Genomic DNA, 14293 nt, shown 5'->3' on the forward strand with positions numbered 1-14293 from the left:
AGCAGATGTGGGTAATAACAAGGTACACAGGTAACTGAAAGACATATTTAAGTAGTATGAAGGCTTGCTAACCTTCCCACCACTTCTCTCCACCCTGCGGAAAAAAAAATTTCTTAGCTGTTGATAACCTTTAATTTTGTAACAGAATTGTAAATGTTTATTAAAAAGGTGTCTCTGAACTTTTAAATTTAAAAATAGGTTTAGCATGGCACCATAGACAAACCCCATCTTGCCAAATTAACAGGGCATGTGGCTAACACAAGGGCTGAAATTTGAAATGTAGAAATTCACTGAATAATGAACCTCAGTTATTTTCTGGATGATTCTTCTCACATTAGATCTCAATTCCCCATTCCTGAGTGAACTCTGGAGATCTTAACCATAGAAAGAGTCTTCAGGTTCAATGTTTTAAAAAATACATATATATATATATATATATATATATATATATATATATATATAAAATACAAAGCTATCAGAAAATCCTCACCAGTTACTGAGAATGATTTCCTTATGGCTTGGGAGATGCTGCCAAGATTCCCTTTAAGGTTTACTTAGATGGCACTCAAGTCAGATTCCCATATGGAATTACTCCCCACACAGGAGCCTGACCTGGGGGAAGCTGAACAAAGAGGAGATTATTTACAAACCCCCAAAGCAGGGGCTGTTTTACATTTCTCCCACCCTGGATCTAATTCCATTGGTAAATACAGCACATATTAAGTTATAAAGCATAATTATGAAAAGGCCAAAAAGTGCTACAGAGGATCGACCCTCCTGATACTGTGAGGCAGAGGCCAGGGACCAGGGATGGCTGGACAGGCTGCCTGGGTTGCTGGCACCCAGGAGTTACCACCAACACAGAGGGAGCCAGAGACAGACCGATGCCTGCAAGCTCATACCATTGCTTAAGGACACCTTACAGGAATCGTCTGTGTTCTGAGGGGCAGTGTTTCTGTCAGATAACTTTTGGGTGGTTTCTGTTCATGTGAGGAAAATACATAAGGTGGTAGCTGTAACAGCCCTCTAAAGCTCTCCCTGCAGAGTACCCTTGAAACCAGGCCCTGAAATAATACAGGTAATACTGACACACATGGGTTCTTGGTAGAGTGGGCTTTGGTTGGTCTTTATCCAAAGAGGAAGGAAAATTTTCCGTGAAACAAAACAGTATTTAATGACAATCATGAAAAAGTACTACTTTTGTTTTGGCTCATATCTTGAAAATATTGGATGAAAAAAATGTATAGTTTTTACTTACTATTTAACCCACCTGTATTTTGTTAATTGAGAAAGACACAAATTTTTTTTTTCAACTATCACGGGGCTCCTGTGAGGATAATTTGCCTGTAGCTTATTTAAGCCCTGGACTTTTCTTGGGCTCACACTTATTTAAGAGAGACATCAGAACACTCATGCAGCAGAAGGCAAACTATCGTGCAAGGAAGCAGCAGTCTCGGCCTCTGTCTTCTTTGGACCCGTCGTCACGTGTCAGTGTGATAATGGAGAATGAGCTAGCCCAGCCCAAAGACCACGCATCGGGCTACTGGAACCACCGCTGACTGGATTGAGGGATTTGTTTTCTGCAACCATTTAGACAATATTTTCTTTCACTTCCTTGATTTATTTATTTGTTTGTTTGTTTATATAAAGAAAGCAGAATTAGGTAAGGTAGTGTTTTGGAGTAAACCTGCCTGGGTTCATCTTTCATCTCCACCACTTACTTAAGCTGTGTCACTAAGTTACTTAATTACTCTGTCTCCCTTTCCTCATCAATGAAATAGAGCATATTGGTATTTCCCTCTGTGATGGTCTCTATCCAGACTTCAGTGATAATCTGAGCTTGGTTCAATGCCTGGCACATGATGATTCAATAAATGCTTGTCATTTTAAAGAATTTGCACTTTCAAAGCGCATCAGGAAAATCAAAGACCCTCCGTATGTGCTTTCCTATAATGTTCTTCAATGAGAAAGATTCTGGTGTCTATCCCATGTGGGGCATATAATATGAATTCCATAAATGTTGTGAATTAATTTGGAAGTGCAGTTATTTTGAAGTGTAAAGTAGGTGAAAACAATTTTATTTTCAGAAATGAAAGCACTAAAACAAGTATTTAAAGGATCATGTAGGAAAATATCTGATAAATGCTGTAATGTTAATGGCAATACTTTGTGCAGCTTTGTCAAAAAGCTTAATGAAATACAAATAACATTTCCAATGAATTAAAACTATATCGTGTAGGCTTGTTGAATTGGCTAATGGTTGACAACTTCTGGAATACATCGAGGTAAATCAGAAATCCCTGGAGGCGGATTTCCCATGTTGGGGGCTATGAAAATGAAAAAAGAGAGAACCACCTGGCAATCTATTTTTTGTTTGACCTTAATTCCTAATTTCTAAATTTTAAAAATACTTTGGATTCCAAAATAAAAATTATTCAAGCTATGTTTTTAATATGTTTTTAGATATTCAAAACTAGATAATCAATAGACTATCTAATTTAGATAGTCTAAATTAGACAATTTATAAGGATTTGGCCATATCCATATAAATGAGACAATTTAGACTATCTAAAACTAGTTTTAGATATTCAAATTAGATAATCTCAGTATTATAGGTTTTATTTTTCCCCCTTGGACATTAAACATGTAACCTATACTTTCAAATTTCTCACTTTATTTTAGCAAAGTGGAGACCAAAGAAGTCCTGCTTAAGATGTTCTAATAAAAAATTGAGAAACCATTCTCCAGTGTCTAATGAAAATCAGATCCGTTACCTAATAGTTACTGTGCATATGTGTAAGCTTCTATTACTAGGTCTCTTAAAATGTGTGTGTGTGTGTGTGTGTGTGTGTGCGTGTTACCCATTTCAAGAGACTCTAGAGCTAAAACAATCCTTATTTCTTTACATTGCTAGTCTTCTAGTTGGCAGTCTTTGTCCTATAGAAATTTTCCTTTCAATGAATAATTCAGACTCAAACTGCATATTGGTAACTATATTTTAAACCAAAAAATTCCTCACATAATAAATACATTTTATGCACATTAACTTCGAATTTACTTCAGAAAGCTATTTACAATATAAATAATTATAAATGGGAACACTTTGCAAGATATCATTGACATAGCTAATACTTTCTACTTTACATTCCAAAGTAAAAGTTCAAATTACAGATTTATATACTATGATATCACTAAAAACTATACATTGCAAGATGGTATTTGAAATATTGGCAATCAGTATCTTCTTTCACAAATATAATCCTTTTATAGCATGTCAGTCAAAAATCAAACATAAAATATTTTATCTTTTTTTGAAGTGCCTACTCATATGTTTCGTTTTTTGAAATATTTCCCTTTGGGGAAAAATATTGGAAAAAAGTTACAGTACTTGTAAAATTTTTTCCATGCCAATTTCATTTCTTTTGAAATGTAAAAACACCAGGGTTGTTGGGTACAAATTCAACTGTGATTAAATGTGCTCCGGATCAGCAAATTAGGACAAACTATATAGGCTTATGAAAGCAAATTCCCATGCAGCAAAACTGTAATAAATAAAATGATAAATGTTTGGTTTAAATTATCAGTTAGGATTTCTTATGTGAACCATCAGTTTTTAAGGAGCACAGCAGAATAGAACTTTGTTACTTGTTTTACAATTGCTTGTGTGTGCGCGCGCGTGTTTGTGTTGTGTGTGTGTGTGTGTGTGTGTGTGTACTATACATACACACAGCCTTTCTGCATACCGTCCTAGAAAAGGAACTCTGAGCAAACCCTATTTGGATATGAGCACAATCTCACTTTTTGAGTTCAGCATTACCCGTACAACTCCTGTGCACAAGAAATGAGCCCCACACAGAAATTTCTCCCAAGAATATTTTCTAGGCATGTGTCCATAGCTGTTCTGTCATTCATTTGAGGTTTAGAATGAAAATGAATGTTTTATCCACAATGCATTTTCCAGGAAGGACTAACCAATTGATTTTGCTGTCTTATAGACAAATTCCTATTCACAAAAGCTGACACTGACATGAAAGTTGAATCACTTATTTGGAGAACCATAGGATTCACATTCATTATTAAGTCATTAAGAAAACAAGATGTGTCTTTCGGTCCTGTTGAGTGAATGAAGGTACCAAATCTGGGCACTCAAACTTCTTAAATCGGAGTACATTGAAGCATAAGCTATTCTTCTGGGCAAGGTAAGTGACCCCAAAATGGCCAAATCCTCAGTTTTCCAAACATCAGCATTGACTCTGTCATTTCCAAATACTACTAGTACTAATAGAATTGCACTGAATAGTTTAGTAACATCCAGCTCTTAAAAGAAACAAGAGAGCTATAAAATATTATATCTGTATTCAGAAGGTCTCTTTAGATGTAGTGTCTTTTATCAAACTTATTTGGTCTAGGTCTTGGGAAAAAAATCTTTATTTTAAAATGTCTATACATATTTTCCAAATGATCTTTTATTGAATTGATCCTCATCCACCATTAAAAAGACAAGAAAATGAAGCATATTATCCTTTTCTAGAAGAGCCCATTAAAGCCTAGTTTAGTGGGGTTCTCTGCCCAGAAGCAGCATGTGGCAGCAGGGTATAGAAAGAATGAAGAATAGCCCCCCCATGAAAATATCCTAGTCCTATAAAATATAATCAAAAAAGAATAAATGAGTTTTCTGTATAATACTGAAGGCAAATCATTTATTGCATCCTGTCTCATATTGAATGTCACACCAGCCCTGTGTTGTATTATCCTAAATCAGGCAATCACAGTTTAGAAAAAGCTAGCCCGTTATATTCAGCACAGTATGTCAAAAAACCTGTGTGACACACCTAAATGTCTGACCTGTAGTGATTGTGACGTTAATATTATGCATCCAAATATAATACATCAAATCTGTATATTCTCAATAATAGTTTTAACTAAATTTTCCCAAGGAAGATGGGGAAATATTCATTTATTTCTTTGGTCATCCAAATTTTTAAGTTAGGTAGGGCAGACAGGTAAAATGAGAAACAAAGATACTCCTACTATTACTAGAAAGCATGAGGTTTGCATCACCTAATGAATGGTTACATATTGTTCTAATAATTGGCTATAACACATTTTTATGAATCCCCAAAGTGATATAAAAATCATACTTCTCTATTTCAGTCAATTCTCAGCATCTAGCAAAGTTATGGAAATCAAGTATTAAAACTAAAGCCAATTTAAGTTTAATTTTAAATGGGAACATACATATATAGGCATTATATGTAATGTAATAAAGCTGCTACCATAAAATTATTGAGACATAAATTAAATAAATAGGTTGTGTTTGAAACTGGATCAATCTACCAAAAATTTAATCAAGATGTAATTCAGTTAATTCTGTCTTCACTTAAAAATATTGGTCATACCATTTTAAAGAGCATTATTCCTTCTGACTACCCCCTAATTGTAGAGTTCATAATTTATTTCTTTCATCAGTTAACTATCTTCCATAGAAAAATCCCACTGAAATTACTATGACAGTGTTTTCTTTCATATCAATTCATTTTTCTTGATTCTTAAGATTCCATTTCTTTTATACCATCTGTCCTTGACATTTTTGGTAGAATGTGTATCCATTAGTAAAACTCATCTGTGTAGATTTCCTTTCCAGAATGCTCCATATTCTTGAGATATCTGTGCCTTTGAACCATTTGTCCATCTACAGAATTCTGCAAAAACTTTAGCATTCAGAAAACCTTACTTCATGTTGCAAATTGATCAAAAATCCATTTTAAGTGTTCCTGGGTTTTCCATAAATACTTTTGCTTGTATAGTTCAAATTTTAGTTTTTATTGTTCTTTTAACATTTTTGAAAGTATATATGATAACCACTAACTTTCTCACTCACGTGCACCTTTTTCATTTACAGCACAAACGTTGCTGTCATACCCAAGAGCTACTTATTTAATTTTATGTAGCCTCCTTTCTCACATACAAACAACCATATTCATCTCTCAGATTACCATCATTCAGATCGTCAACTGCCTCTGGACTGCCAAATAACTGTGTTAAATGATGAAAATATACTACCAATCCCTGAGTGTTCAATGTCATGTTCTGTCTTCAAAATGTAAGTTCTAATACCTCCCTCCCCCCTTCCATATGGCAAGAGTTTCAGGCATGGGACTCCTAGGAAATATTTTCTATAAAATTTCTCTAATCACTTATGTCACTTTGCTTTGATTACTAGAGAATGATGCATTAAATAAATCTTACTTATTTTTCTTCTCCATCATCAGTTTCTACCATCTATATCTCGGCTGAACTAGAAAGTTGATTGTAACTGTAATATGCCTAAAAGAGTCCATGCACCTGCTTAAGTTTCAAAGCATCTAGACCTCTGTATGAGTGCAGGTAAGCCAGAATGATGAGCCTTGACAATTCACAGCAGAGAGATAACTGGTTAACAAGTTCAGTACTGCTGCAAGAACGAACCACAGACCCTTGGAACTTTAGAGCTGCCATACAGATAAAGAAATTGGGGCCCAGGTGTGGTCAGTGATACATCTGTGCTCCCAAAATAAGTTACAGGCAGGGTCAAACTGGAACTCAGAGATCTCGGCATCTAGTCTGCTGGTCTTTCTACTGTATCACATGAACTCAAGACCAAGTTTGTTTTTGCTGTTTACAAACAATATGGAATAATGAACGCTTTGCCTGTTCCTTCAGTCAGAGTACTACTTGTACCCTTCTAACCACTTGTCTGTCAGCCTAGGCTTTTATCTTAGACTCTCTCCTGAGGCTTTCCACATGTCACATTTGCACATCTGTGCTTTGAAATGTGTTCAAACACACTGCTGTCATGTAGCATTCACTGGTTTCCCTTAGTTTTTTTTGTGTGTGTGGGGGGGGTTTTTTTGCACTTATCAGCCTTTTTTTCTTGGTGAATTGGTTTGAATTTTTTTTTGGTTAGTTTTACAAGCCCCAAATATGTTGATTACATATGCTGACCCTGAAATTGTTTGTTTTGAGATATCATTTCATTTTTCTCTGCCTCTGGCCTTTCCATCTCTACTAATCTATTTCCAGTTGGGCACACCAGGCTTTTGGTGTGTGTCCCAATATCTCAGTGTTTTTACTTAGAAAAACCCTTACCGCTATGTCAGTGTGATCCTGTTCTTTGTCTAACTCAAAAGTAAGGTGAAAAATCACCACTTCCTGATTGCTTATAATGGATGCCAGGTGAAAACTCATTCTTGTATCATATCCAGAACCATTTCCCTAATTTATGCCTGAACGAAATGAGCTGGATGGTTGAAACCACAAAGAAGAAACCAGTTTACAAGATATATCTCTTTCTCAGTTATTTTGGGAATGGAAATTTCTTTAAGATGCTTAATGCGCTAGGGTTAAGGAAACTTACCCACTTGGGGTATATTTATGGTATATAGTCTATATTTCCGTATGTAAAGTACATATAGCAGTTTGTGGATAGTGGTCTGTGTGTATGAAGTTCACTGGATCATCATAATGATTGTTGTCATCCATCGGTCCTTTCATGTGATATATATGCTCACTTAATCTACACAAGTATTTTTCAATTCAAAATTTATCTATCCTGGTTCCCATATAAATAGAGGGGCAATTTGTGTATTCACTTTAGCTCCATTACCTGTGTATAACCCTGAATGCCAGTGCTGTTATCTTTGATTTCACAAGAACACATGTCAAATACCCAGTAACCTAAATTATCCACTCTAACAATCTGTGGCATTGTAAATGCTGGTAATGGGGCATTAAATGATAAATATGTTTCAGAGATCCTTAAAGAACAAAATCTTTTAGAAAAAACATCAGCTTCCATTGGTTATTATAACAGATGTTCCCTTGTGTCCTTGTGCTGGATCCGGCTGCATCCTTAGATGGGAAGTTACATCAAAGTGTGAGCCATTACAGCCCAAGGAATAGTTTCTAATAGTTTCGCTATCATATAAGTGCTCCAGGGCATATCCAGTTAACGTGTAAGCATGCTTATCAAAATACTGCCGGTGAGAGCCAAAGCAGTTTGGAGAGACAGCAGGGTGGTCTCCTGCCGTCTGATGAGGAGACATATCCGAATGTAGATAGTCTTTAGCTAGGATCAAACTGGATTTGGAAATGCGATCTGAATTGGGACTACTTATCCGCGACAGTGCTGTGGGACTGTTGTCGTAGTCATTTTCGCGGGGGCTCAGCATCTTTCCCTCTCTCTGCTGGATGTGGTCACACGGTGAAGTGTTGGCAAGAGCGGAGCTGTGGCAGACTTCGCCTGTCGTTGGGGGCTGCTGGTAGTTTGCAAAACAGAAGGAGTGTTTTTTCCCAGCTCCATTAATGGAAGCCAGTTGGTCTGGGGGGGCTTTCCTCAGCTGCAACCTGTTCTCTTCTTCTTTAATCATTTGCTGGGTGGCTCTGATCAGAGTTTCGATTTTGCTAGGTTCATGTGGGCTACTTTGATACTGCTCAGTGCGATATCGGTCACCTGATTCGCTGGCAGACCCAGGGTCTGGAGAACTGACCACACTATCTTCATCCCAATGACCTCGCCCTAGAAATCAGAAAAAGTAAAAAGTAAGTGGTCTCAAAAATCACCCCCAGTATTGTAAGTGTATTTCTTTTTCCTATTAAAAGAAACCTTATATTTTTCCATTTTAATATATGCACCGATATTTGAAACAGACACAGGCTCACATGACAGTGTCAACATATTGTCCTGGAATTCATAGTTCTCAGTGGCTTTTAAGTGCAGATGAAGTTTATAACAAGTTTTCTAGAAGGTAAACCTTGTTCGTGGGTTGTGAATGCCAATTAGCAAGACAGTAAAGTATGTTTATATTTGTCCATGGATGCACATCCCTGGACCTGTCTGACTGTAAATAATAAAAGAAAAATACATAGGATTTGGTTTCTGTTATTGTCTAGAGGAGTGCTATGTTGAAGTGATGCTTAGATAATGCTTTCCATCGGGTTTGAGGAAGATGATGATATAGGCTGAACTAGTTTCTCAATTCCAACTAAATCACCTAAGATGTTAAAATTGCTACATGTTTCTAAAGTAGAGTTACAATAAAGATCTAACATTAGTAATTAAACTATTTGAAGGTTTAAAATATGTATACATATTCATATATATGTGTGTGTGTGTGTGTGTGTGTGTGCATGGATATATACACACATATATATAGTTCCAATTGAAAATATAAATATTGCCTTCTCAAATCCAGTGGTAAAAAAAATCTGTTTCACACACAATCATACAGTAACCCTGATATTGCTTCTGAAATAAGAATAAATATTTTAAATGCTAATAACAACTTGTTCTGAACCAAGGAAAGAGATCTAATATGGAGGAAAAGTGCATCTAAAATATTATTCCATAAATTACGTTATTCTCAAAACAGTCTGAAGTCAATATAAAAAGAGAGAAGAGAAACAAAAAGGGACATATGAAAGCTGTAAACTGCTTAATGCAACAGAGAAGCCTGGGATCACACTAGTCATTGCTTTCCTTTTCCCTTTTCTTCTCATTTTATTTCTAATACCTTCCTCCTGACCATGTGGGTTAAGGCAGGATTTTCACTTCACTCCATTCTTGGGTAAGCAATTGCCCTTTGCCCTGGGTTTTCATTCCCAGGCTACCAAACTAGAGAAATTCAAAATAAAAGCAGAAAAGTAGAAAGCAAAAATGGAAACAAAGCAAAACCATTCACAGAAAACAGTAAGTGCCTAGGTGGTATGTGCAGGAGACTTCTATGTGTGAGAACAACAGTGTCTAGCACATTTCTTATCCTAGAGACACAGCAAGAAGAGTAATAGCACAGCCATTGGATCCACCTTAGTGTCACTGACTTTTAAGAAAATGGGAAGGGTTTTCAAGACCTGCCTGGACCTAAGCTTGGAATGGACAGAATGAGCTCTCCCTGACCAGTTTACATTGAAATGGACAAAGAAGACCATTAATAACACTAAAGGCTTTAACTGCAGCGCCCATTTCTGTGTGTTTGTAGAGCTGTGTAATAATCCCAAGGTGAAAATCCCCATGGGTCCCACACCTCACTCCATCCTCAACTCACAGAGGATACTGTGGGTTGCCATATGATGGGGGAAAGGGACAGTTACTGGCATTCAATGCCCAGAGGACCAGGGAGGTTAAAACACCTGTGACATGAGTGATCGGCCATAAAACAAAGGCAGGCCTCCCCAACACGCCAATAGTGCCCTCATTGAGAAACCCTGCTAGATGAGCCCCAAACTACTCCGGTCCACATTGGAAGGGTGAGAATACAGAAGAAAATAATACACAAGAAATTTAAATGCATACATACTACAAGTTCAATAGACTTAACAATTCACTTTAATTTCTTTACTTTTTTTTTCCTTGGTGTTAAAATGGGAATCATGTTTACCCGCCTGCCCAAAACAAATGTATTTAGCAAACATCAGCAACATTAATACACTTCAAAAGAGTGGATTTGGTTTTTAAATTCCCATTGGTTAGAGTTTCTGATTTGCAAATTCAAGGAGGAAACCATTGGGTGGGGATCACTCCAGGGTCAAAGCTGGACTAGGATAAATCTGCCCAGAGGCGCAACGCTGGAGTCGCTGGAGCCGCCCTTACCGTGGATCCTGTGGACCGAGGCGATGTGAGGCATGCTGCTCTCATAGGCTTCTCTGCTTTCCGGGGAGGCCTTGGTCAGGGGCAAGGCTGCGCGAGAGCCCCACCAGGGCTCCCTCCCCGCCTGCGGCGCTCCCAGGAAGTACCTGCCTGCCTCACACCGGCCGCCCTCGCAGGCCTGGGTGTGGAAATGCCTCTCCTCCACCAGCCTGGAGGGGTCGAGCGCGAAGCCGTAGCAGAGAGAGCCGCGTTCCGAGAACTGCCTGTAGGCGCACGACGCGTCGTGCTGAGAGCCCGGCCGGTCCGCGGGGTCCAGCAGCTGCGGGGAGGCCGCATCTGTCAGAGGACTCCCGCCCCACTGGCTGTCGTGATCAGATTCAGATCTTTCCGCGGGAAATCCCGAGTACTGAAACCGAGAGGGTGAGAAAAGTACATTTCAAAAGAAAGCAAGAGGGGCCTCCCTCCCTGGTGGCACAGTGGTTGAGAGTCCGCCTGCCGATGCAGGGGACACGGGTTTGTGCCCCGGTCCGGGAAGATCCCACATGCCGCGGAGTGGCTGGGCCCATGAGCCATGGCCGGTGGGCCTGCGCGTCTGGAGCCTGTGCTCCGCAATGGGAGAGGCCACAACAGTGAGAGGCCTGCGTACCGCAAAAGAACAAAACAAAAACAAAAAAAAAAACGAAAGAAAGAAAAAAAAAAAGACCCCAAGGTCTGAAAGCACCCTTAAGGTCATATTGGGCTTAAGGCACCAAAATAAGACCCTAGCACCACTCTGGACACCCCTGACTTGGATCACCTAGTCAGCCATGGTACTGCAAAAGACAATCCTTTTGGCTGCCGGAAGGAGGAGATAAAACTAATAATAACAAACATGGACTGAACTAAACGCCAGGCACTGTTGGAGGTACTTCCCGTGAGTTACTCCGCATAATTCTTACAAGCGCTTAAGTGGAGATATTAGTAACCCCTTATATGGATAGGCAAGCTAGGGCCCTAAGAGTGGAGATGATTTGCCCAAGACCACAGGGTGAGCAGGTGGCAGAGCAACGATTCAAGCCCAAGTTCTCCATCACGACACAAATGGTACTGCCAAAGGGAGAGTCCAAGAGAGCACCATATTTTATTCCTATTGACTTTTCACATTTTTTCTTACTTAAAAAGCAATACAAAAATAAGTTTTACGGCTTCACACTGGACTGTTAGCTCTCTGGGGGCCATGCTGGATACATGGCAAAGTAGTGAATAAACGCTTAACTTAATTCAGTCTCAATGTGACTTTGGAAAAGTCTTGCCCCATATAAGCTAGGCCTGTTCACTAGGATGTGTTTCTTGCTTTCTAAAGTGAAACTTCAAATATGCACAGGCTCATCAGGACAGCACAGCTGCAGGCTGTTGTTGGAATCACGCTGCTCACCTGTTGCCAGAGTATTTGGTCAGGTGCTTGAAAGAAAACAAAAAAGGCTCTGAGGACCTCCCTAGGAGGTACGCTCAGTTTGAAATTCCTCAAGAGCCACTAAAATCAGTAATATAATCATTTCTACCAGTTTTTGGTTACCTAATGCCAAACACAATTCTAGGTACCATAGAGAGTTTACCTGCTCTAATAATAATAGACGTCGTTTACTGGGAACTTACTGTGTGCCCAGCAATATGCTAACTACTCACTGTATATTATATCAATGAATCCTTATAACCATCTGGACAGTAACATAGCTCCATTTTTAGATGAGGACACTGCATCACTGAGTTTTAATAAGATGCCACAGCCATGCCACAGTCTATCTGGTCTCAAAGCCTGCACTCTAAACCGTGGTTTTATACTTGAGAGGAAATACTGGTAAGGAAGAGAGGAGAAAAAAAAGTTTCAACGTTAGAGAGATTTCCAGAAAAGTGGCAGGAACTGCTTTACAGTCTCAGGAACCAAAATATAAATCCAAGTCCATTCTACATTCTCTTTCTTACCCCCAAGAAGAAAGAGGGACAGGCACGTGTGGTGGTGAGAAAGCAGGGAGGGAGAGGAGACATTCCCAGGCTCCAGTGTTCTTCACCTGTCACACACTAGTTGAGCACATTTGACCCATGATGAGACCTTCACAGGACAAGGCAAACTCGCCCCTTCCTACTAGCCCCACCCTGAACAGGAGGAAAAATCCCCAGCTCTTCCCAACTCAGTGCAAACAGGCAGCTCCTCCCAGGGTCCCTTGCAGCCAGGGAGATGAGGTATAGAGGCTGCTCTGGGGCAACTCCAAAATACACTGATAAATACAGCATGCTCAGGACAGAGTTCCAGCCAATTCCAGGTCCAAGACTTTTCCACGACCATTTCTAATATTACTTTAATTATTTTCCAAATGTACATATGGACTATCAGCATATTCCATCAAGAAAAAAAAACCCAGAAAATATAAATTCTTTCCCGCAGGCCTATAGGATGGACACATCGAGGCACCCCGAGCTCCATTTCTCCACCTCACGCCTCCACCTGCCATCTGCCTTTTCTCTCTGTGAACGCCAGCCTCTCTTCTCATAAGATACCACCTTCACTTTCACCAAGCGGGGATTGCCACCCTCTCTTCTTATTGAGTGGGGACCAGAGTGCTATCCATTTGCCCTCTGGTAGCACCATCCATGTGCTTGCCTAGGAAAAATTCAGATCATCAGTGCTATTCCACGCTACGAATTGCCCAGACCCTGCTTGTTTTTATAAAAGTATAAACCAGACCTATTTCTGAAGTACTCCAGTCAAGACTTTTGAGCCCTTTTGAGAGGGGGAAAAGCCTTCCCTGAGTGTACATGGGAAAGTGCTATTGGCACAGCAGAGAAGAACATTCTGTCCTTCGCTGACAAAGAAAATTCAACATGAGGCAACCCTGGCGTACCTGAGGTACACATTTCAAGAGCACCCAAAGAAGAATTTGACAGATAAGCCTCTTGTCGATAATCAGGAAACCACCACAGCAAGAGCATTGCCCTTCAAGCAGGCAGAAGTTGGGTGGTTCAGTTAGACGGAGCCCTCTCACTGCTTTAGAGGTACGGAGGAAAAGCCTAGCCATAAACCTTTGCTTTTTAAGAGAATGCCTGTAAACTTGAACCTGTGTGCACCATCAAAACTGTGAGCTGCAGACTTCCCTGGTGGTCCAGTGGTTAAGACTCCGTGTTTCTATTGCAGGGGGCATGGGTTTGATCCTTGGTCGGGGAACTAAGATCCTACATGCCACACGGCACAGCCAAAACAAAAAAACAAACAAAACAAAACCTATGAGCCACGTCCACCCTTTAAAACAGACCACACTCTATTAACACTACCACCCCATAATTTGATCTGAAATAGTTCAGGTGTTCATTAAGTATGTGAGAAATGAGAGAGGGCAGAAAGGAAGGAAGGCAGCCAGGCAATACATGCAGCGTGTGAATGAATGCTGCATGCGAAGCCTCCAGGTCTCCCTTGCACCTGTGTTTGCTACTTAATGACATGTACAGTCGTGGGCAAGTGATTTGATTTCTTTTGTCTCAACAGGAAAATGGTCATGATGATACTTAACCTGCCAAAGCCTGAACCAGAGTTGGGACCATTTAATGGAAGAGGCACGAGGGACAGGGAGCCAAGAGGACTTGGTTCCAGGGACACCCTCGCTAGTAACTCTCAGGGAGACCTCAGGAAAATTGCTT

At 39.7% G+C, this 14293-nt stretch overlaps 1 protein-coding gene across 8 annotated transcripts in view; it reads right to left on the bottom strand.

Moving 5' to 3' along the window:
* Positions 1 to 2978: 2978 nt before the first annotated feature.
* SIM1 (SIM bHLH transcription factor 1) overlaps positions 2979 to 14293 on the bottom strand; it is a 72909-nt gene continuing 61594 nt past the window's right edge. For 7 of the 8 annotated variants that reach the window (XM_029223826.1, XM_029223827.1, XM_029223822.1 and 4 more), the window contains exons 11-12: positions 10628 to 11030; positions 2979 to 8557 (exon numbers count right to left, since the gene is read on the bottom strand). In XM_029223826.1, the coding sequence (XP_029079659.1) occupies positions 7827 to 8557; positions 10628 to 11030 (1134 nt within the window). In that variant the 3' untranslated portion in view covers positions 2979 to 7826. The remainder of the gene's footprint in view (positions 8558 to 10627; positions 11031 to 14293) is intronic. The other variant, XM_029223828.1, reaches the window with a different exon arrangement.

This window comes from Monodon monoceros, unplaced genomic scaffold (assembly GCF_005190385.1).
Source record: "Monodon monoceros isolate NGI ecotype Baffin Bay Population unplaced genomic scaffold, NGI_Narwhal_1 Super_Scaffold_15, whole genome shotgun sequence".
Classification (NCBI taxonomy): Eukaryota; Metazoa; Chordata; class Mammalia; order Artiodactyla; family Monodontidae; genus Monodon; species Monodon monoceros.